The sequence below is a fragment of the Mustela lutreola genome, chromosome 5 (assembly GCF_030435805.1).
Source record: "Mustela lutreola isolate mMusLut2 chromosome 5, mMusLut2.pri, whole genome shotgun sequence".
NCBI lineage: Eukaryota > Metazoa > Chordata > Mammalia > Carnivora > Mustelidae > Mustela > Mustela lutreola.
In genome coordinates this window covers 151,718,009-151,739,010 of record NC_081294.1, presented here as the reverse complement: position 1 = coordinate 151,739,010, position 21,002 = coordinate 151,718,009, and the positions used below count along the sequence as shown (strand labels likewise).

The 21,002-nt window shown below is 43.4% G+C and overlaps 3 protein-coding genes across 7 annotated transcripts in view; 1 reads left to right on the top strand and 2 right to left on the bottom strand.

Annotated features, from left to right (window-relative positions):
• MAML1 (mastermind like transcriptional coactivator 1) overlaps positions 1 to 1,781 on the bottom strand; it is a 46,653-nt gene extending 44,872 nt beyond the window's left edge. Inside the window, exon 1 of one of the 3 annotated variants that reach the window (XM_059175904.1) lies at positions 1,115 to 1,781. In XM_059175904.1, coding sequence (XP_059031887.1) covers positions 1,115 to 1,462 — 348 coding nt within the window. In that variant the 5' untranslated portion in view covers positions 1,463 to 1,781. The remainder of the gene's footprint in view (positions 1 to 1,114) is intronic. The other 2 variants (XM_059175902.1, XM_059175901.1) reach the window with 2 other exon arrangements.
• A 2,249-nt stretch (positions 1,782 to 4,030) lies between these two features.
• The window catches only part of CANX (calnexin), a 37,142-nt gene continuing 20,170 nt past the window's right edge, over positions 4,031 to 21,002 (bottom strand). For all 3 annotated transcript variants that reach the window (XM_059175907.1, XM_059175906.1, XM_059175905.1), the window contains 10 exons: positions 20,464 to 20,545; positions 19,752 to 19,944; positions 16,736 to 16,925; positions 13,619 to 13,732; positions 13,166 to 13,322; positions 10,746 to 10,961; positions 9,937 to 10,056; positions 8,922 to 9,048; positions 8,668 to 8,747; positions 4,031 to 5,929 (listed from right to left, as the gene is read on the bottom strand). In XM_059175907.1, coding sequence (XP_059031890.1) covers positions 5,876 to 5,929; positions 8,668 to 8,747; positions 8,922 to 9,048; positions 9,937 to 10,056; positions 10,746 to 10,961; positions 13,166 to 13,322; positions 13,619 to 13,732; positions 16,736 to 16,925; positions 19,752 to 19,944; positions 20,464 to 20,545 — 1,333 coding nt within the window. In that variant the 3' untranslated portion in view covers positions 4,031 to 5,875. The remainder of the gene's footprint in view (positions 5,930 to 8,667; positions 8,748 to 8,921; positions 9,049 to 9,936; positions 10,057 to 10,745; positions 10,962 to 13,165; positions 13,323 to 13,618; positions 13,733 to 16,735; positions 16,926 to 19,751; positions 19,945 to 20,463; positions 20,546 to 21,002) is intronic.
• LOC131832654 (large ribosomal subunit protein uL30m-like) lies at positions 7,892 to 8,514 on the top strand. The gene has a single exon (XM_059175924.1). It carries the CDS (start codon positions 7,958 to 7,960, stop codon positions 8,438 to 8,440), a length of 483 nt encoding a protein of 160 aa, XP_059031907.1. The 5' UTR covers positions 7,892 to 7,957; the 3' UTR covers positions 8,441 to 8,514.

Below are 21,002 nucleotides of genomic sequence, written 5' to 3'. Positions count from 1 at the left end.
AGGACCCGTGGGGGCAGAGCATTTAGAGAGGAAGAAGAACCAAAGACTAGTAAGGGACCAGCACAGCAATAGCCTAGTGAGAGGTAATAAAGGCACAAATTTAAAAAACACACAGAACAAACTAGACCGGTAACACTTGTTTTAAACTTTAAATCACCAGGAAAAACCACCACCAAATAAATAAATAAATAAATAATCTTCCTTTTATAAATCAGTTTCACGGATGTGAACCTCTAACCAACAAATTCTCTGACATCATCGGAGATTTTTTTTTTTTATTTTTTTTTTTTTTTTTTAAAGATTTTATTTATTTATTTGTCAGAGAGAGAGTGAGTGAGAGCGAGCACAGGTAGACAGAGTGGAAGGAAGAGTCAGAGGGAGAAGCAGGCTCCCTGTGGAGCAAGGAGCCCAATGTGGGACTCGATCCCAGGACGCTGGGATCATGACCTGAGCCGAAGGCAGCTGCTTAACCAACTGAGCCACCCAGGCGTCCCTCATCGGAGATTTTTAAGAGGTTTATCCATTAAAACGGGAGCTGTCGACAATATTACTGGAATTACAAGTTCACACATTTCGGGGCTGCCTCAACAAACAAGCAATACTTTCTTCGCAACTCGGTGAGCGGTATTATGCCTTTTGCGGTGATCTCCCAAGATTTTTGGATTTTTCCGTTCAGAACCTTTTAATTTGGACAACCGCGGATCGGCTTATTTCCATATGCAAGCCCTGGCTCTTCAAAGAGCAGGGACCTTATAAATATTCGCAGGATAAATGAGGCCACTATCAGAAGCAACTCTGTGCCAGCCTGCTCCCCCCAAAAAGTTACCAAACATTCGGAATCAAGCCCGGAAGAATAACCTTTCAGCCACCATTCCCAGCCTCCCAAGCCGGGGCCTTAATTAAGTCAGGTCCTTACGGTCATGTTCTCCCAAAGTAAATGCCACAGTGCTGTTTCCCGCAGATGACAACCGCTCCGTCCCTGCCGTGTCAGCCTCCCCCGAGCCAGACCCGAGGAGCTGCCGGCACCGGAGAAGCTACAAGGCGGCCGGGCGGCGTCAGGGGCAGCGTCTCCCCTAGGACAGGGGACAGAGAGTGCTCCCCACGCCCTACTCACCGCGACGGGTCGGCCGTGCTCTGGGCCGTCGGCGGCGTCGAGTCGCGGAGCCGAGGCCGGCGCGGCAGACGCCGGGGCGGCGGCGGGCGCCGGGGCCGGGGCAGCGGCCGAGGCGGGCGGCTGCCGGTGCTTGCCGGCGCGCTTGGCTTTGGCCTGGATGCAGCGCTGGTGCAGGGCGAAGGTGTGCTGGCGCTCGAGCTCCAGGCGCTCGGGCGACACGGCCTCGTAGCGGGCCTCGCAGGTGCTGTGGTGGCGCCGGCACAGCTCGATGCGCCGGCGGAGGCGCTCCATGACCGCGCTGTGCCGCGGCAGCGCGAACTCCGCCATGGGGCAGGTGGGCAGCACCATGGGCCGCGGGCTGCACGGGCCGGGCCCGGGGCGGGCCTCTCGGGGCCGACTGGCACTGCGGGCTCCGCTTCCCGCCGGCGGCCCGGCCGCCTCACGGCCGCGCCATGGCCCCGCGGGCTGCGGAGCGGGCTCGCGCGCGGCGGCGGGTCTTCCTCAGGCCCCGCTCGGCCCAACCCGGGCCGGCGCTCGCTGCTCACCTCAGGCTTCGGCCTGTCCCCGCCGCCCCGACCCCATTGTTTTCCGCGCCGCCGTCGCCGCCATCTTAAAATTGTTTTCAGGGCTCTCGGAAGAGGGCGGGACCCCGGCGGGCGACCCCGGCGTCACGGCTGATGAGCAGGCACGGCGGCCAATCAGAGCAGGCAGAGCGGGCCGCCCGAGGGGTGGGAGCGAGCACGCAAGAAGCGCGTTGGGGCTCCCGAGCCGAGTTTAAAAGGAACTCTCAAGTGAGGGGCGGAGGGAAGCCCCTGGGCTAGCTTGAGTGCCGGGCATACGGCCAAGTGTGACTGACGGGAGCCGGTCCTAAACGCCACCCTTCTCCGGCAGGCCTTTCCGGGCCCGCGGAGGAAAGGGGCCATCCGGTGCAGCGTATCGTTAACTGCCTGACCCAGACGCGCCCGCCTGGCACTACAGCGCTTCACCAGTTTCTTCCCCTGCAGCCTTTTTGAGTTGTTTCCATCAACTCAAAAGTAGCCACGCTTTTTCAATGTCAGCTGTTTTTCCACCGCATTCCTTACGTCCAGCCTCATCATTGGTCGGAATTGTCCACGAGTGAGCTGGAAGCAGCTTCCTCTTGCACCATTCTGAATCACTGTCAGTTTCCACTTGATATAAAAGTTTGAGCAAGTTTCAAAAGTACTACTTAAAAAACTTAAAAAAAAAAAAAAAAGCCGCAGCAGATGTTAAGAGGATTCTGGCTCCATTACTGGGGACTAGAACTGTAAAGGCTGAAGCTTCAGCCAAAAAACAAGGAGCCTGGCGGGCCATTAAAGGATGGTGGCTTAGGTAAGATTGAGTCACTCAACAAAATCCAACCAGAGACAATTACGTTTAGTATTATAACCAGTAGGCATAAGGGGTGGGAGACCGGGGGTGGGTGGGGGTGGGGAACAGGAGCAATGACTCAGTACTAAAACTAGGTAACTAAGCCTACGTAGGCCCAAGAGGTAGGGGATAGTCATGGGCAACCTAACTGCTAAAAAGTTAAATAGGAGGTGCCAGGACCACCACCAGTTCAAACATTTGTTACAGTAACTTTTTGCTAGGGCCCACAAAAATATTTTATTTTAAAATCAGAAGGGAAAAAAAAGTTCTTACTCACGTAGTATGTTTTTATACCAATGCTATAAAAAAATAAATACAAGAGGCTCAAGTCAAAAGTGTCCAGAGCTCATGAAGCCCACATAAATGGTTCTGGGTTTTTTCCCTCCAGTCTTCAAACATATACTTTACATTAGAATTAAACTACTTTCTAATAGGGGAGAGAATAGTCACTAAGAGTACTACACTATGTATACTTCCCTTCCAGCGAGGAATCCAAAAGCCTTAGCACATATTTAAGAAGTTTTGACCTAACTTCAAAAACATCCTTGAAATAGTACGTGAAAGGTAAGTCTGATTCTGAACAGACATTCTCTAATAAAAATTAAAAGTTCAATGGCTCCCCATACATCAAAGAATGTTATCATAAAAATCTTAAGAAAAAAAAAGGGGGGGTGCTTGCCTGGCTCAGTCAGTTATAGCTCCGCCTTCAGCTCAGGTCATGATCCCAGGATCCTGGTATCAAGCCCAGTGTCTGCCTCCTTGCTCAGCAGAGACCCTGCTTCTCCCTCTCCCACCCCACCTGCTGCTTGTGGTCTGTCAAATAAATAAGTAAAATCTTTAAAAAAAAATTATCTACAAGTTACTGCTCCCTCCCCCATTTCTGAGCTGCTATCCTTACTCTACAACAGGAAATGCTGACCCGCAATCCAGCAGAGAAAGAATGCCCAATCTACACTGAATTGACTGGATCAAATCCACACGGTGACATGAAGTAATTACTCAACTATCCACATTTTCTGCAGTGTAACACTTGACTTGGAAGTTACTATGAAGAAGTTCAGTCAAAAGCAGACACTTAACACAGGGCTTTAATGTAATACCATTTAGTGACGTGACAATTTGAGAAAAATGGAGAGTATTTTGTGGATAAGAGAAATTGAGGAACACATCTGATGGAGTGGGATTTTACAACACTGTGACAAGACAGCCAGCACAGAAAACTATTAATTTAAGTGCATTTTAAGAGCTAAATACTGCTGGTCATTCATTAATGTGTCAGACATTTAATCGGAAGGGTGCACCTTCAACAAGAGAAAACCAAGAAAATATTTTTTTTTTCTTTCTTCCTTTTTTTTTTTTTAAACAAACTTTGCTACTAAATAATCCCAGAAAAGCAAATGAATCTTCTAGCTTGTACTTGTCATTCCACAGATCAGCTGGAAGAAACTGTTAGGTGAGATAGGAAGGCAGGTTTCTGGAAATGCAATAATCCCACACATTTGCTTCAAGGAGAAACCTGCAGACATATTTTCAGGTCTTGCTAAGTAACTGTTTATTTGCACTCAATACATTTGGGAAAGTCTGCTACATAGCTAAGGTCACTGTGACCACATAACAACAGATGAAAAGGATAAAGCACGGAACAGCAAGAAAAATTCATCCCACCCTCCTAAGAATTTCAGTGAACCAGTAAAAAATTGAAGATAAACAAAATAAACAGATACAGCCTTCATCTTTTACGAATATACTTCCTCCCCAAATCTCCCCAATATAAACACTTTGGAGTGTTTATATATTCAGTGCAAGAAACAGTGTCATCGGTACATTTGAAACACCTCTGAAGAAAGAATAAAGCTAAAACAATTCTGAATACATTTCAGTGTGGTGTAATAATGATATTACACTAGAGTGATGGGGGAGAGGCTCTGATAGCACCCATCTGCATTCCACATGAAATAAACAAATCTAAGATCACTTTTTAAAGAATTCTACAAGCCACATACCCAAACAAAAAAATTTTTTTTCAACAGGACTGCTTTATCATGTAATTTAAGACACAAATGTTACATGAACTGCAAATGAAGACTTAAAAAGTTAGCAGCTTAAAAAAAAAAAAAATCAGATAATTCATGCTGTATGTCACTCCTCCCATAAATACTTTTAGCCTGTGTTCAATTACAGTCAATTCTGAATTGGCTCACCTCTGGCTTAGACTTCTGAAGTCTTTACACAGAGTAAAAAGAAATGGATAAAGATGAAAGACAGTATTCTATCCTGTACTTTGACCCTGGAAAGGTGTGGGTCTGCTTAAAAAAGGAAGAAGAAACACTTAATCACAATAAAGCTTAACACTATGCGGAGCGTATAATCATTTTCAGCGACGGACTGCAAGCTGCGCTGTGAAGAAAATGCATAGCAGAGGAAAAAGCTGGGGATCTGGGGCAACAGGGAAGGAAACAGTGTCAACACAGTGGAAGTGATGAAAACATCTGCATCTACTTGGGAGCCCCCATGCCCTGGGAGCATTCCTTAAACAGCCCCCTGCTCCGGATGGCTGGCGCCCAGACTCCCCCAGTTTGGGAAGCATGACTGCCCGCGTGCCACCTTATGCCACTTCCTCCACTGACTACAAAGCTGTCTGGGAACCGAGCTGTTCCAAGGGCAACAGAACACACGCACTGTATGGTCTAACCAACATCAAGAGGAAAAATTTCTTCTTTCTGTATGTCTATTTTTAATACAACTGAAACAGAACCTTTACATAAATTTGGGCTTCCATCCAGTCCATCTCCTCAGTTTCCTTAGGAGGAACTGGGCGATGGAAGCAAGCAAAACAAGATTATAACCACAAACGACTGCACTTTCAACATGATTATCAATTTTAAGGGACAGAGAACACTTGAATGTTTTGTAATACCAAACTTAAAAAACAAATTTCGTTCTAAAAACTGCAATTCATCCCCCTAGCATTTCTAAAGGTTGGTGTTATTTCTGCCCGGACAGATTAATATATTAAATTAAGCCAAGATTTTAAAGACTGGCAAAGTTCTATCACTCTATTTTAAAAAACAAAGATGTTTAAAAACAAAAACGAAAACAAAATACAAGTTAGTTGCTTCATGTTACATTTCACAACCATTAATGTTATATGCTTTCTTTCTACAGACACAGGGTCCTTTATGTCACAACTGCAATTACTGACTGCTTAGATGTTTACAATTACACGGGCTAGTGTTCGACTGGAGCCTGTCGATGGTGACGTCTGGAGGTTTTCTGAGTTTCAACCTAAGGTGTGCCAGGCCCTCGCCTAGGACCACGCTTGCAGGGAAAGGGGAGGGAGAGGAAATCACAGATCAAGTTCTTAAGATTGTTTCACTCTCTTCGTGGCTTTCTGTTTCTTGGTGATCTGTTCAAAATTTCATCCTCCTGTTGGTTGAAAAAATAAGAAATTCACTATAATTAGCAATGCTTTAAATAAGTGAAAACTTCACCAAGCTTTCAAGATCAGCCAGGCTGAGGGTAACCCATCTGCAGCAAAAACAAGAGAAGAAAAACGATTAGAAGAAAATGTACCAGAAACAATGGTGTTCTCAAAGGCAGCAGGGTTCTGCATGCTCTAATTTTGTCTGTACTGTTTTCTGTAAACATCCACTTTCCTCAATCTAACCCATCAAAATTTTCTTTAAAAGGAACCAGATGCCCTGCTTTCCCACGTGATCTTGCTCAATCCTGAATAACCTACTGGCCTGTGGGCACATTAGCCCCATTCTGAGGCTGAGAAAGCTAGGATCTCAGGGGATGGAAGACTGTCCCCGCAGCCCCCACACAGCACTCAAGACTGTAAGCCCAGGGCTCCTTGTACTCTACAGAGCAACTTCTATTTTGTGAGGAAGATTGGGGAATATAAAATACATGTGTGAGACTGGTCCCTACCTGAAAGAAGTACATCTAGTTCAAAGTCTACATTGTAATTGAGAAGAATATAGCCACAGAAGGTATCAACAGCATTGACCTTTATCGTTGGAGGGGCAGTTAGAGAAGCTGGTATGGAAACTGGGTAGGATTTTTGAGGAAGGAGCAGACTGAAACAGAGCAGTGCTTGCAAAAGGGCCCCAAGAAAGATGTAGATTATTCTTTCCCTCATACATCCTACTATTCAGTCCACCCAAAATCTGTACCCAGAAGCCCAGTGAGTTCTCACACTCTCCTCTACCCCTGCTCATAGCCACCATTATCTTGCCTGCATTATCACAGCAGCCTCCCAACTGGTCTCATTGATTCTCCCCGGTCTGTAGAAAACACAGCAGCCCGCGTAATCAGATCCTGTCACTCCTGTGCCCCAAAGCCTGCAATGGCTGCCCATTTCACAAGCAGAAGCCAAGCCCACACCACCACCTGGGATGCCCCACCTAATCTGGAGCCTTCCCCACCCCCGACTCTACTGACCCACATGGTCTTCTAGACTACTACTTCAGGCCTCTGAGCTGGCTGTTGTCTCTGTAGGAATATTTCTTCCCATGGACATCTCTACAGCAAAGTCCTTTATCTCTTTTAAGTCGGCCCCAGGGTCACCTCTTCAACAAGGCCTACCATTTCTAACACTGCACCCCACCCCACCTCCAGTACTTCCAATACCTTTTCCTGTTCTACTTTTATTTTTCACAGCCTATCACTTCCTAACATATTTACTTCATTATAATGCCTACTGCTTGTTGTCAGTTTCCTCCCACTGGAATTTAGACTCCCCAAAGGAAGGGTATCTTTGTCTTTGTTCATGGACAATGTGAGGCCCATAACGGGCACTCCATAAATACTTGCTGAATGAACAAATCCATGAACAACAGGGACAAAAATTTTAGAATACAATAAAATCCTTGTTCAAGAAATACTTTTTTCCCCCTCCTAACCACTAGACCACCAGGGAAGGAAATACTTTTTCAGGGCACAGAGAGGAGAGAGAAAGGAGACAGTGTTGGATAATAACCTGAATCTGAAGTTACCATCTTCGCAAACACGTTATTGGTTTTCCCCTGAAACCTTCTGCTTACTCCAGAAAATCCATTACAGCAGAGAAAAATACTTCTGAGATTCAGATGTAGTTTAAAATGATCCAAGGAGGGGTGCCTGGGTGGCTCAGTGGGTTAGAGCCTCTGCCTTCAGCTCAGGTCGTGATCCCAGGGTCCTGGGATCGAGCCCCATGTCGGGCTCTCTGCTCAGTAGGGAGCCTGCTTCCTCCTCTCTCTCTCTGCCTGCCTCTCTGCCTACTTGTAATCTCTGCCTGTCAAATAAATAAATAAAATCTTAAAAAATAAAATAAAATAAAATGATCCAAGGAAATGCTTCCCTATGTTGCTAAGAATTCTACTTTAAAAAAATTAATCCTCGGAGTGTGGCGCTTCCTCTTCTTAACTGTTCACTTTTCACTCGCCTCAGAAGAAAACCGTCACCACACTCATGGCGGGGATTTTGTGCTCAATAGTTCAGAGGCCCCCAGGCAGACTCCAAATGATGACAAAAGGTATGGAGTCTCTTATTTACATGGATTGGATTCGTCACAAATTTACCAAGTCAAGAATTCCAGATAAAGTATTTCAGCCTTCACCTGCAGATCATGAAAAATATGGTGGGGATCCACAGCATCCTCATAAACTGCATATTGTTACCAGAATAAAAAGTACAAAAAGACGTCCATACTGGGAAAAAGATACAATAAAGATGCTTGGACTAGAAAAAGCACATACTCCTCAAGTTCACAAGAATATCCCTTCAGTGAATGCAAAACTGAAAGTGGTTAAACATTTGATAAGGATCAAGCCCCTGAAGTTACCCCAAGGACTTCCAGCAGAGGAGGACATGTCCAACACGTGCCTCAAGAGCACTGGGGAATTAGTGCGGTGGCATCTAAACCCCATAAACCAAGAAGCAGTTAAGTCCTAAGGCTGGAGCAGTTTCATATTAAGAAATGTAAATCATTGTGTTCTCATTAAAATATATTTTAAATACTAAAAAAAAAAAAAAAAAAAAAAAAAAAAAAAATTAATCCTCATGAATTTTTTTCTTACTGCCACAGCCCATGAAAATTATCCTCTGAAAATAAGCTCCTACTTAAATGCACTTTCCCTGAGCTGCTTGGGCTAGAAAATGTACTCCCCCCCTGCTGTTACCTCTACTTTAGGTTTCCTGTCATCCTCCTCCTGACTGGCAGTGCCTCCGTCTTCTTCAGCATCACTTTTCTGCTTCTCTTCTGAGACAGAGACCAAAAAACAACAAGATGAGCAAAACCTTGTACTTGTTTTTGACTAGACTAGCAGCCTTAGAACACACTTCTGGAGTCTAGGGCAATCTTTTTCGTCACTCGTTTCTGAGTTTGAAACACCTTAGGGTCTTGCTTAAAGCAGATATTCTGGGGTCTACTTACCAAGCTTTTCTTCGCCCTCCTCCTCCTCATCTCCCTTGTCCTTTTCCTCTTCCTTTTCTTCTTCTTCCTCCTTCACATCTGGTTGAGGAGCATCGGTCTTCTTATACTCCACAGGACTGGACTGTTTCTGAAATAGTCCCCAAAGTGCAACAGTTTTGTTCAGGTTTTTATGTACTACATTATCATGTAATTACTGAATGCCTAAGAGCAAAGTTCTGCATGAGGCCCTATACTGGCATAGATAAATAAAAGTACTAAGATAAATAAAAGTATAAAGTATTCCCACCCTGTGAGCTTTCTCTTCAGTGAGTGTGTGTGTGGGTCAAAGGCAGAAGGAAGAGTAAGAATAAAGGGGTGAGGCAGGATCATGCAGATCTAAACACTCAAGATGACTGAGGTACAGACACACAGACAGAAGTGTGGTGGGGGAGAAGGCTGAAAAAGGAACTTTGGGGATCAGGTTACAAAACATATCAAATGCAAGGTGAAACATAATCCTCATTTAATAGAAGTAGAGTGCCTAAACAGAATATTCTCTCCTGGTTTCTGGATTGCATATAACAAAGACTAAACAAGAAAAACTTTAAAATAAGGCTGGATTATCCCCACGTGTTTTTTGGGGGGAAGGGTAGGGATAATGAGGGAAGAATGGATAATGAAAAAAAATCAAAGACTGAATTATGAAGCATATGGATACAAACAACTACACCAAGGAGGAAAAGCAGGTTTGGGCCCAGATGGCTGGTTTTATATCTAAGTTGTTGGGTTTTTTATTTTTGTTTTCTAGAAAACTTCTGCCAAATAGTAGGGAAGAGTAATACACCAGGCTAAAACACCAGTAGAAACTGAAGGCCTGTAAAGCCTGCTCCCATCTGGGCACCATAAATGCCCAGTGAGAGCAGTGAATAAGGTTTCAGATGTGGCCCAGTCATTACTGAGAAAACCTCAGGCAATAGATCTTATACTAATATAAAAAGAGTTCTTTTTTAAAAGTGACTAACAGAAAAGCTCATACCTTTCCAGAGCAGCAGAAGAGGATAACAAGAAACACGGGGAGAGCTACAGTCAAAATGTAGACCACCCAGAGCCATGGGCGTTCCTCTGCGGCCTCAATCATCTGCCCCACTACACCTGGCTGAAAAACAGGACAGAACAGATTTCAGGTCCTTGGTTTTGACACCAAATATAGGCTGCACTGTTTCACTTTTAATTTCTGCACATCACTACTCAGGCTCCTCCTCTGTCAAAGAGTTCAAGCCAAGATAATCATACAACCTGAAAAGGAAGTAAGAGAAAAGCCTCCATTTCCTCCCCTACTCTTATCATTAAGGTGATTTCCCTTTCAGAGATGTGAATGCAGGTTTCTTAATCATCTGCTAGGGGCCCCCTTAACCTCAGGGCCAGTGAATGAAGAATTTCTTGATCTCAGAAATCTCTGGCTCTCCCACTCACAGCTTGGTCATGTGGCCAAACTGGGGGAAAATTATGTGTACTGGTAAATCAAGATTCAACATTTAAGAATGCATTAAAATACCCTAAATGGCTAATTTCTTAAATCATGTTTTATCACATTAATTAAAAACAAAACAAAACACACCCTACCCATAACACAAATAGGGAATCTAAAAAGCCATTACATTAGACTAATGAAATCATGTCCAAACACCCAGTATTTTGTATTTAGCAAGCATCTGGTCACATATTTTATGCCAATATTCTCAAATAGGGGAAAAGACAAATCTTATAAGATAGGCTGCCATAAAAGAAAAGATTTGTCACCAGCAATAACAGATATAAATGCATGAGAAGCAAGTGAGAACAAACCTCGGCAGCACCGTCAGCAGCTTTCTTCAGACCCCATCCATCGTTGGCCCAATCATCAACTACTCTTCGATCCCCACAAACAATGAAGTTGTCAAAAAAAATGTCTGAGGTCATGGACCACAGTTCCAAACCAATAGCACTAAAAGGAGTCATTTTGAAAGGTTCCAGATCTTCAAAGAAATCCGGATTTGGAATTTTCCGGGGCTTCCAGATTCCCTGGAGAAAAAAGTAGTTTTTAAAACATTTCAGATAATGAACAACACAAATGTGTGGTGAACCTAAATAAGAATTAAGATGAATTCTGCATGATCAACGAAGGTAAGTGCTGACTTTGCAAAATGTAACTGAGTACCAGGGAATAAACGATGAAGATGTCTGGACTCCCAACTACTTTCAATTTCTAACCTCAGCCCTGACCTTGACCCAAACCAACACCTGCTCTGCCTGGCATATTCCAACAAACTCTTATCAACGAACAGCCTTGAACAAGCACAGGCTTGCTCAGTGGTGATCTGCAATGTATGTGACCGTCAACCAGCAAGTGTACTTCTTGATAACTAGCTAGAAGAATAGTTACCACACATACCCAGACATGTGCAGGGTTGAACACTGCAGCAAAGACTCTGAGAGCAAATATGGGTGGAAAGCAATCCACCCAAATGACCATCCACAGAAGAGCTAAAGGGCTGGGTTCCCCCCCCACTTTTTTAAAAATTAACATATTATGTATTATTTGCCCCAGGGGTACAGGTCTGTGAATCATCAGGCACACATATTTCACATCACTCACCATAGAGCACATACCCTCCCCAATGTCTATCCCTACCACCTCCTTCCCCTCCAGCAACCCTCAGTCTGTTTCCTGAGATTAAGAGTCTCTTATGGTTAGTCTCTCTCCTGACCCCATCTTGTTTCATTTTTTCCCTCCCTACCCCCCCACAACCCCCTGCCCTGCCTCTCAAATTCTTCGTATCAGAGATCATATAATTGTCTTTCTCTGATTGACCTATTTCACCTTAGCATAATACCCTCTAGTTCCATCTACACCATTGCAAATGGCAAGATTTCATTTCTTTTAATGGCTTTATAGTGTGTGTGTGTGTGTGCCACATGTTTATCCATTCATCTGTTGATGGACATCTAGGTTCTTTCCATAGTTTGGCTATTGTGGGCATTGCTGCTATAAACGTTCGGGTGCACGTGCCCCTTCGGATCCCCACATTTGTATCTTTAGGGTAAATACCCAGTAGTGCGATTGCTAGGTCATAGGGTAGCTCTATTTTCAACTTTTTGAGGAACCTCCATACTGTTTTAGAGAGTGGCTGTACCAGCCTGCATTCCCACCAACAGTATAGGAAGGTTCCCCTTTCTTCACATCCTCACCAGCATCTGTTTTGATTTGTATTTCTAAAGGGACATTTTACTTAAAGGGCTATTTTAATTTATTTTATTGCTTGACTGCACAACTAAAAATACACTTACAAACAGAAATGTATACACACAGTATAGGCACAGAGACATACACTCATACCTTACATTATAATGGAGGACAGGGATGCCTGGGTGGTTCAGTCGGCTGAACACCTGACTCTTGATTCGGGCTCAGGTTGTGATCTTGGGGTCTTGAGATTGAGCCTGATGTCAGGCTTCATGCTCAGAGTACAGTTGGCTTAACATCTCTCTCCCTCTCCTACCCCTCCCACTGCATGCTTGCTCGCCTGCACCTCCCTCTCCGAAATAAATATTTTGTGAAAAATAGGATATAATAAAGGGGGAAAAAGTCAAAATTAACGATGACAAGTCATCTAAGACAGAAACTGAGGAGACCAGGGTCTCAGTGGTCACCATCTGTATGCCTAGCATTTTGTTTGCACCTCTCAGTCTTTTCACAGCTGAGATACCGAAGCGAAGCACTGAGCGGATTCGCAGTCAGGGAGCCCCCTCCCGTCTCCACGGTCTATGCCACTGATCGCCATCCCACCAATCGCCAGTTTGGATCCAGTGGCTGTGACGCCCCTACCACACGACAGCAGGCTGCCTAAATCACAAGTTTCTGTTTTTCTTTTCTGATTTTAAACACAAGCTACAAAGCAATCATGAAACCTCTTTCCAGTCCCTAGGTTTATTTTTTCCAACGCTTAACATATAAGCTCTCTCTCAATTCCGAAGTTTGGGGTTTTTTGCCTTTTTTTTTTTTTTTAAGCTGGGCGGGGAGCCTCATGCACCACCCTGACTCTTGAGACCTAAGCCCAAATCAAGAGTCGGACTCTCAACTGACTGAGCCACCCAGGCGCCCCTGAAGTTTGTCTTTAATTCAATTGTTTGAATACAGTGATCAACCACGGCCGCCTCCCTATAGACAAAACTTCTCTCCAAACAAACAGATTAATGAGGCAACTCAACCATGAGGAGGCACACACCTGGTAGTTAGGATTGTCAATCATGGGAGGCTTCCATTTGCCCTTATAATTAGGGTTGTCAATCATAGGTCGCTGCCAGACACCACACCCAGGGGCCGACTCACACTTGGGGTTGGCAATCTGAGGAGCCTCCCATTCTCCATCCATGTCTTCATCCCTGTGGAGGTAGAAACCAATTACAAACAGATTCTGTGATGCAGGACTAGGACGGCCGCGCCAAGACTCCCCTGAAGTCCTGCAGTAATGCTTCTAGGGTCACACTGTGTCACCAGAGTATCATTTTGTACCTGCATTTCCAGTAACAAGGGTTTTTCGGGATAGATGCCTTCAAAACCACCACATAATTAAATCTGTTGAGCCCTACACTTAAATTTGACACCTGGCTATCTTTAATCAGTAACTTTTATGTCAATAAAAGAGCAGGCAATTTAAGAAGTTCACCGAAGGTCTTACCAGTCCTCTGGCTTCTCTGCGTCTGGATCAGGTACATATTCGGGCTCATCGTCTAACCAGCCTTCAGGCTTTGAAGCGTCCTCATCTGGAATTTTAGCAGGTGCATCTTCATCCCTTACACACAACAGAAAAAGCCAGTCAGGACACAACACTGGCCAAAGAGTCACAGTGTGATCCCACATTATAACTCTGAAACAGGGGCAATCTGGAAATATTTTGGTCGTGCTTACTCTCAAGATTTAAAATAACTCCTTCTGGAAAACAGAAGGGAGTAATTCATTCATCTGACAGTGGTCTAGTATTCAGAATAGATAGAGAGCTCTTACAATTCCATAAAAAAGACAACCCAACTTAAACACTGGCAAAGGATGTGAAAAGACATTTCTCCAAAGATACACAAAGGGCCAATAAGCACATGAAACGACGTTTAACATCGTTAGCCATTGGGAAAATGCAAATCAAAACCACAATAAAGGGGTGCCTGGGTGGCTCAGTGGGTTAAAGCCTCTGCTTTCAGCTCAGGTCATGATCCCAAGGTCCTGGGATCGAGCCCCACATCGGGCTCTCTGCTCGGCAGGGAGCCTGCTTCCTCCTCTCTCTGACTGCCTCTCTGCCTACTTGTAATCTCTGTCTGTCAAATAAATAAATAAAATCTTAAAAAAAAAAAAAACCCACAATAAAATATCACTTCACACCCACTAGGATGGCTATAAGAAGGACTATAAGAATGACTGCTAAAAACAAGTGCTGGTGAGTATGTGGAGATCTTGTAATGTCACTGGCGGGAAAGGAAAACGGCAGCAATTCCACTCTAAGACAATGAAAACGTGGAACCACCCAAACACCTGTAATGACTGTTCATAGCAGCATGATTCATAACCATTGCTAAAAAAACCACCTAAACGTCAGTCAACTGGGGCCTGGATAAAGTGTGGTGGTATCTACATGACGGAGTGTTACTAGCTCAGAAAAAGGAATGAAGTATCGACACACACTTCAACATGGATGAACCCTGAAGTCATTATGCCAAGCACAGAAGCTAGATACAAAAGGTCATATATTACAGTACATGGATGTCCAGAATAGGTTAATCTAATAGGTTAGTAGTTATGTCCAGAACAGGTTAACCCAGGGAGACAGAAACAGGTGGATTTTAGTATGTGAACAATAACTCATTTACTTTTTTTTTTTTTAAGATTTTATTTATTTATTTGACAGACAGAGATCACAAGTAGGCAGAGAGACAGGCAGAGAGAGAGAGAGGGAAGCAGGCTCCCTGCCGAGCAAAGAGCCTGATGTGGGGCTCCATCCCAGGACCCTGGGATCATGACCTGAACCGAAGGCAGAGGCTTTAACCCACTGAGCCACCCAGGCGCCCCTCAAACATTTACTCTTAAAAGAAGAGTTCATCAAGAAGTAGCTAATTTCAAAGTTTTATGCAAGCATTATGAAACAGAGCCCATATTAACTGGTAAGCAAAGACATCTTCTATCCTCTGCCAAGATTATGCTTTTGACCCATGCTTGTTTTAAATTAATTGCATGAGAACACTGCAGAACACTGTACAACATTCAGCTGGCCCTTTTAATGAAGCTGAACATTCACACTCCCACCCCCAAAATAAAACAGCTAGTTAAGGAGTACGATACTGAAATAGGCAGAGTCCAGGTCTACGCGTTTATTCAGTGTTTATTGTAGTGTAGCATAAAAATTCAGGTACACATACTTTAGGGAAGGAAAAACATCAGCTAGAATTTAACTGCTCTTTGTCACTTTCTGACATTTCTAAAAGTTACTGGATCATAGTCCCAACATGGCCACACATAAGAGTATAACCTTGCCTGTTTTCACTTTTCATCACTCTCCAATTCGTACCCAACAAGAAAGGCTATACAGCATATACTCAAGTTCACTCACACATGCCAAGCTCACTCCTACCCCTCTACTTACTGCACATGTTGTTTTTCCTCAGCTGGGAGTACCATTCCCCATCTTCACCATTTGCCTGACTCCTTACCCCATTTCCAAGTCTCAGTCTGACCTCCTTGCTCAAGAAACTGGCCCTGGACTAGGAATAGCTGGTGCTCTCATCACTCACTAATACCTACTACCAGATCACTCACCACACGCACACCGACCTTATCTGCCTGCCTCACAACTCTACTGGGAGCTGTGTGGGCAGCTGGTATCCCTGTGGCTTTGTCTTCCACTGCCCAATACAGAGCAGAGGAGCCTTGAGTGTTGTTTAAATGGGAAAAAGGTTATTATACAAATTAAAGTTTAAAATTTAGGGCACCAGCATGGCTCAGTTGGTTAAGCTTCTGCCTTTGGCTCAGGTCATGACCTCAGGATCCTGGGATGGAGCCCCACTTCACACTCCCGGCTCAGCAGAGTCTGCCTCTCCCTCTTCCCCGACCCCTCCTCCCCACTTGTGCATGTGCATACATGCGTTCTCTCTCTCTCTCTCTCAAATAAATGAAATAAATTAAATAAAAGAAATAAATTCAAGCAGAGCCCGATGCAGGGTTTGATCCTGGGACCCTCAGATCATGACCTGAGCCAAAGGCAGATGCTTAATTAACTAAGCCACCCAGGTGCCCCCAAAATCTTTTAAAAAATAAATTAAATAAAATTTCAAGATTTTTAAAGGTTTTTTTTTTTAATTTATTTATTCATTTGGCAGAGAGAGAAAGAAGGGGAAAGCAGGCTCCCTGCTGAGCCAAGAGCCCAATGTGGGGCTCAATCCCAAGACCCTGAGATCATGACCTGAGCTGAGGCAAAGGCTTAACCCACTAAGCCACCCAGGCGCCCCATAAAATTTCAAGACTTTTAAATGTGAATTCATAAAAGCCCTGGAAAGGCCAAGTGAAGAAAGGTTCTGCTACAAACCCACCATGTTCCCACAGGCAAACTCAATCATCAATTTCAGCATTTTGTGGCTTGTAAAATGGTATTAGGCAATCGAGATGATCACTATGGCCCCTTTTCAGCTATAGTGGTCTCCATTTTTCTTACCATTTAGAGAGCACCATAGATTATTGAAATTATGAGATCTTAGCCAACATCAGTTGCTTAAGCCACATGGAACATATGAAATGCTGCACTGTGAAGACTCACCAGTCATCCGGTTTGACAGCATCAGGATCTGGTATTTTTGGTCTTTCATCCCAATCCTCAGGCTTCTGGTCTTCTGGGTCCTCAATCTCACGTGAAGGATTTACAGGAGGAGTCATGTCATTTAGCAAATTTCCACTATTCACAACAGACTGGTCCACTAATATTTCAAAACTATTATCTGGATTCAAGACTGAAAAAAATTAAATGCAATTAAAAAAAAATAAATCAACCACTCATTTCCCAAGTTCTACTTTCCACAGCAGAAGATCCTATTTCTTTCTTTCTTTCTTTCTTTTTTTTTTTTTTAAGATTTTATTCATTTATTTGACAGAGAGAGATCACAAGCAGGCAGAGAGGCAGGCAGAGAGAGGAGGAAGCAGGCTCCCCGGTGAGCAGAGAGCCCGTTGCAGGGCCCAATCCCAGGACCCTGGGATCATGACCCGAGCCGACGGCAGAGGCCTCAACCCACTGAGCCACCCAAGCGCCCCAGAAGATCCTATTTCTAATAGGAAATGGAAGCACAGAGTAATGACCTCAAGGTGTCAGAGTCAGAAGACGGTCTTGAAGCCTTATATAGTTAACCCTCTCTTCCTTATCTGTAAATCATAAATGCTAGTTCCTCGGGATTTTAAAACTAAAGCAAATGACACAAAAAATTTAAAGTTGCAGAAGACTTCACTTATGGACATTAAAAACATCAAAACTCATGCAATAATGGTCTGACACAAATGGTTACACACCAATCAACAGGCAAATAAGTTTATTTATTATAACCACCACCCCTCAACAAGAAAAGCCCATTTCCTCATTTTTTGAACTGGTACTACTACCATCTATGTTACCAAAATTTCCAATCAAACAAGCGTTTGATTGTATATATTAAACCACATGTCTACTTATGGCTGTACTTTTGAGTCCAGTGGAACTTTAAATCCATAAACATATCTGAAGTGAGACTTCCTCTAAAGCCTGGATCCCATACCTAAATGTCTCATTGGCAACTGACTAGGTCCCAGCACATCCAGAATACTATGGAAAGCAGGGAGCACCTATGCCACTGGCCTCAGTGATAATGAAGGCCAGCAACGTTGTCAGTCATATGTGCTCTCATAAGAGATATTCTTACACCTTTGAGAAGAGAGTAAGTGGAATACAGCACGTTAAACTTTTTTTTTTTTTTTTTAAGAGAGAAAGCACATGCATGTGTGCAAGGAGAGGGGCAGAGGGAAAGGGAAAGAGAATTCTGAAGCAGACTCCCCACTGAGCATGGAGTCAGACTTGGGGTTTAATCCCACGACCCCAGATCATGACCTGAGCTGACATCAAGAGCCAGCTGCTCAACCAACTGAGCCATCTAGGCACCCTAGCATTCAACTTTTTTTTTTTTTTTTTTTAAAGATTTTATGTATTTATTTGACAGAGAGATCACAAGTAGGCAGAGAGGCAAGCAGAGAGAGAGAGGAGGAAGCAGGCTCCCTGCTGAGCAGAGACCCTGATGCGGGACTCGATCCCAGGACCCTGAGATCATGACCTGAGCCAAAGGCAGCGGCTTAACCCACTGAGCCACCCAGGCACCCCTAGCATTCAACTTTTTTTTTTTTTTTTAAAGATTTTATTTATTTATTTGAGAGAGAGAGAGAGAGAGACAGTGAGAGAGAGCATGAGCGAGGAGAAGGTCAGAGGGAGAAGCAGACTCCCCATGGAGCTGGGAGCCCGATGCGGGACTCGATCCTGGGACTCCGGGATCATGACCTGAGCCGAAGGCAGTCGTCCAACCAACTGAGCCACTCAGGCGTCCCAACAACTTTTAATAAAACACTACAAGTGTTTATACAGACACGGTCAAATACATATTACAATATTGATATTTCAAATAATTTTAAATGTAATTTTACTTTGCTTATTTCTAGCTTTTGAATTTTTATGGAGTATGTATTACTTCTGTTATAAAGAAAAAAAAAAAAAAAGCCCTGAATGGCTCAGTTGTTAAGCATCTGCTTTTGGCTCAGGTCATGATCCCAGGGTCTTGGGATCGAGCCACGCATTGGGCTCCCTGCTCAGTGGGAAGCCTGCTTCTCCCTCTCTCACGGTGTCTCTCTCTGTCAAATAAGTAAAAATCTTAAAAAAAAAAAAAAAGAAAAGAAAAGAAAAGAAAAAAGGTGACTATACTCTTTAGGAGAAGAGGCCTGTGTATATATTCTTAAAGCAGCAGGAAAAGCTTCATTAAAATAAGAAACGCATTCCAGGGGCCCCTGGGTGGCTCAGGTTAAGCAGCTGGCTCTTGGTTTCAGCTCTGGACCTGGTCTCGAGTCCATTCCAGGCTCTGAGCTCAGTGCAGAGGATTTCTCTCTCTCTCTCTCCCCCTCTGCCCTTCCCCTCCCTTGCATGGTCTCTCAAAAATAAACAAATACATCTTTAATAATAAAATAAAAAATGCATTCCAATGTCCAACTGTCTAGGGATGTCCGGGTGGCTCAGTTGGTTAAGCATCTTGATCCCAGGATCCTGGGATTGAGCCCGTACTGAGCTTTTTGCTCAGCAGGGAGTCTGCTTCTCGTTCTGCCCTACCATTCCCCTTGCCTGTGCTCTCTCTCTGACAAATAAAATCTTAAAAACACACATACACAAAAACCTCAACCATCCAGGTATTGAAGCATCCAAACTTTAACTGAAAGATAATTTGAAAACAACAACAACATGTATTTCTATTGTAACCCATTATTCAACATTTTCTCAACAAGAAAATACACAAAGGGAGAACATGAGGGGAATCAGCAAAGCTCTTTACGGAACATACAAGCTTACTTTAAGATGGTCTCAAACCCCACTTTTCAATTCAACCTATGGGAAAAGCAGCGTTTTTTTGCTGCTGAAAAATTAAGTTATTTTCACCACTATGATATTAAGTCAACAGAGACTCTTACTTGCAGACTACCATCTTCTCCAGATATGTAATCTTTAAACAGATGATAAGTGTACGGTGCCATAATACCCCCAAATTAATATGTTTTCTTACTTAATGTATAAAGATGTGTCTTCTTATCAGTAAAATAGGTCTTCAGATCTGCATCTGGCCTCTTAGCATGCTTTTCTTCATATATACCCGTTTTGGGGTTTTTGTGGCGGAAGATGAAATGCAATTTATAGTCTTCTCCACATTTATCTGGACCAAACATAATCGTATAAGGGGTCTTGTCGTGGAACTGATCCTACAGAAACAAAAATGAATTATTTTTAAGTGACTCAATCAAAGTGTTCAAAAGCAAACTTTCAAAATGTGCTATTTCCTCTAATAAAATCCCAGATAAATTTCTGGCACCTTAAAGAAAAAGCTGATTCATTTGTGAGGCTTATATAGATACCACTGAAAAGGAATAACCAGAAATTACCTGGGGAAACTTACATGAGGATATATGAAAGTACTTAAAAACAAAAACAAAACAGAGTAATGCATGTATCTAGATAGTTACTGCTTCTTACACAAAACAAAGTTTGCCAAAACTAAAAATTACACAGAGCAGAAGTCAGGGATAAGGCACAATGGCTTTGAAATTCACATCTCAAATAAAAAAGAAGCATCGAAGTCAATATTCCCAATCCTCTAAATATTTCAACAGTAGGAGAGGAGGCCTTCATTTTCCCAGGTCTTCCAAGATTCTCTTTCCTTTTCTCTAAGATTCTTAAAAGACAACTGTGGGTGGCCATATAAGGAAACAGGAAGGACGTACCAGGTTGAGTTCTGGGGTTTTGGAAAGCAGTTTCACGTAGGCACCACCACATTCTATTCCATTTTGGAAATTAACCTCATACCTGATTTCAAAGAGAAAACCGGAAAACCATAAGGCATTTTGAAAAATCAAATTTCTTTGACTAGTCTTGGTCACATGTTTCATCACAGGTCATATGTTTATGCTTAAGAAAAATTTCATCCTATTGAAGAACTTTTTTTAAAGTAATTTTTATACCCCATAGGGGCACTAATTCACACCCCAAGATCAACAGTCTCATGCTCTACTGAGTGCTCCTCATTTTCTTTTGCTTTTGAATGGCTGTTCAATCACCCCCAAAACATTAGTAAAATAAAATAAAACCTTAATGCAGATTCCCAGTATACACTTTTGACAAAATCCTGATCACTGGCCATCAGGAGAAAAGTAAGTCAATCTGTTTCAAACGAATTTACTGGGCAGGAAAAAAGTACTGGATTACAGGATGCTTAAATATACTGCAAACCTGCCACTGTGATATGTAATTATTCTTATAATTT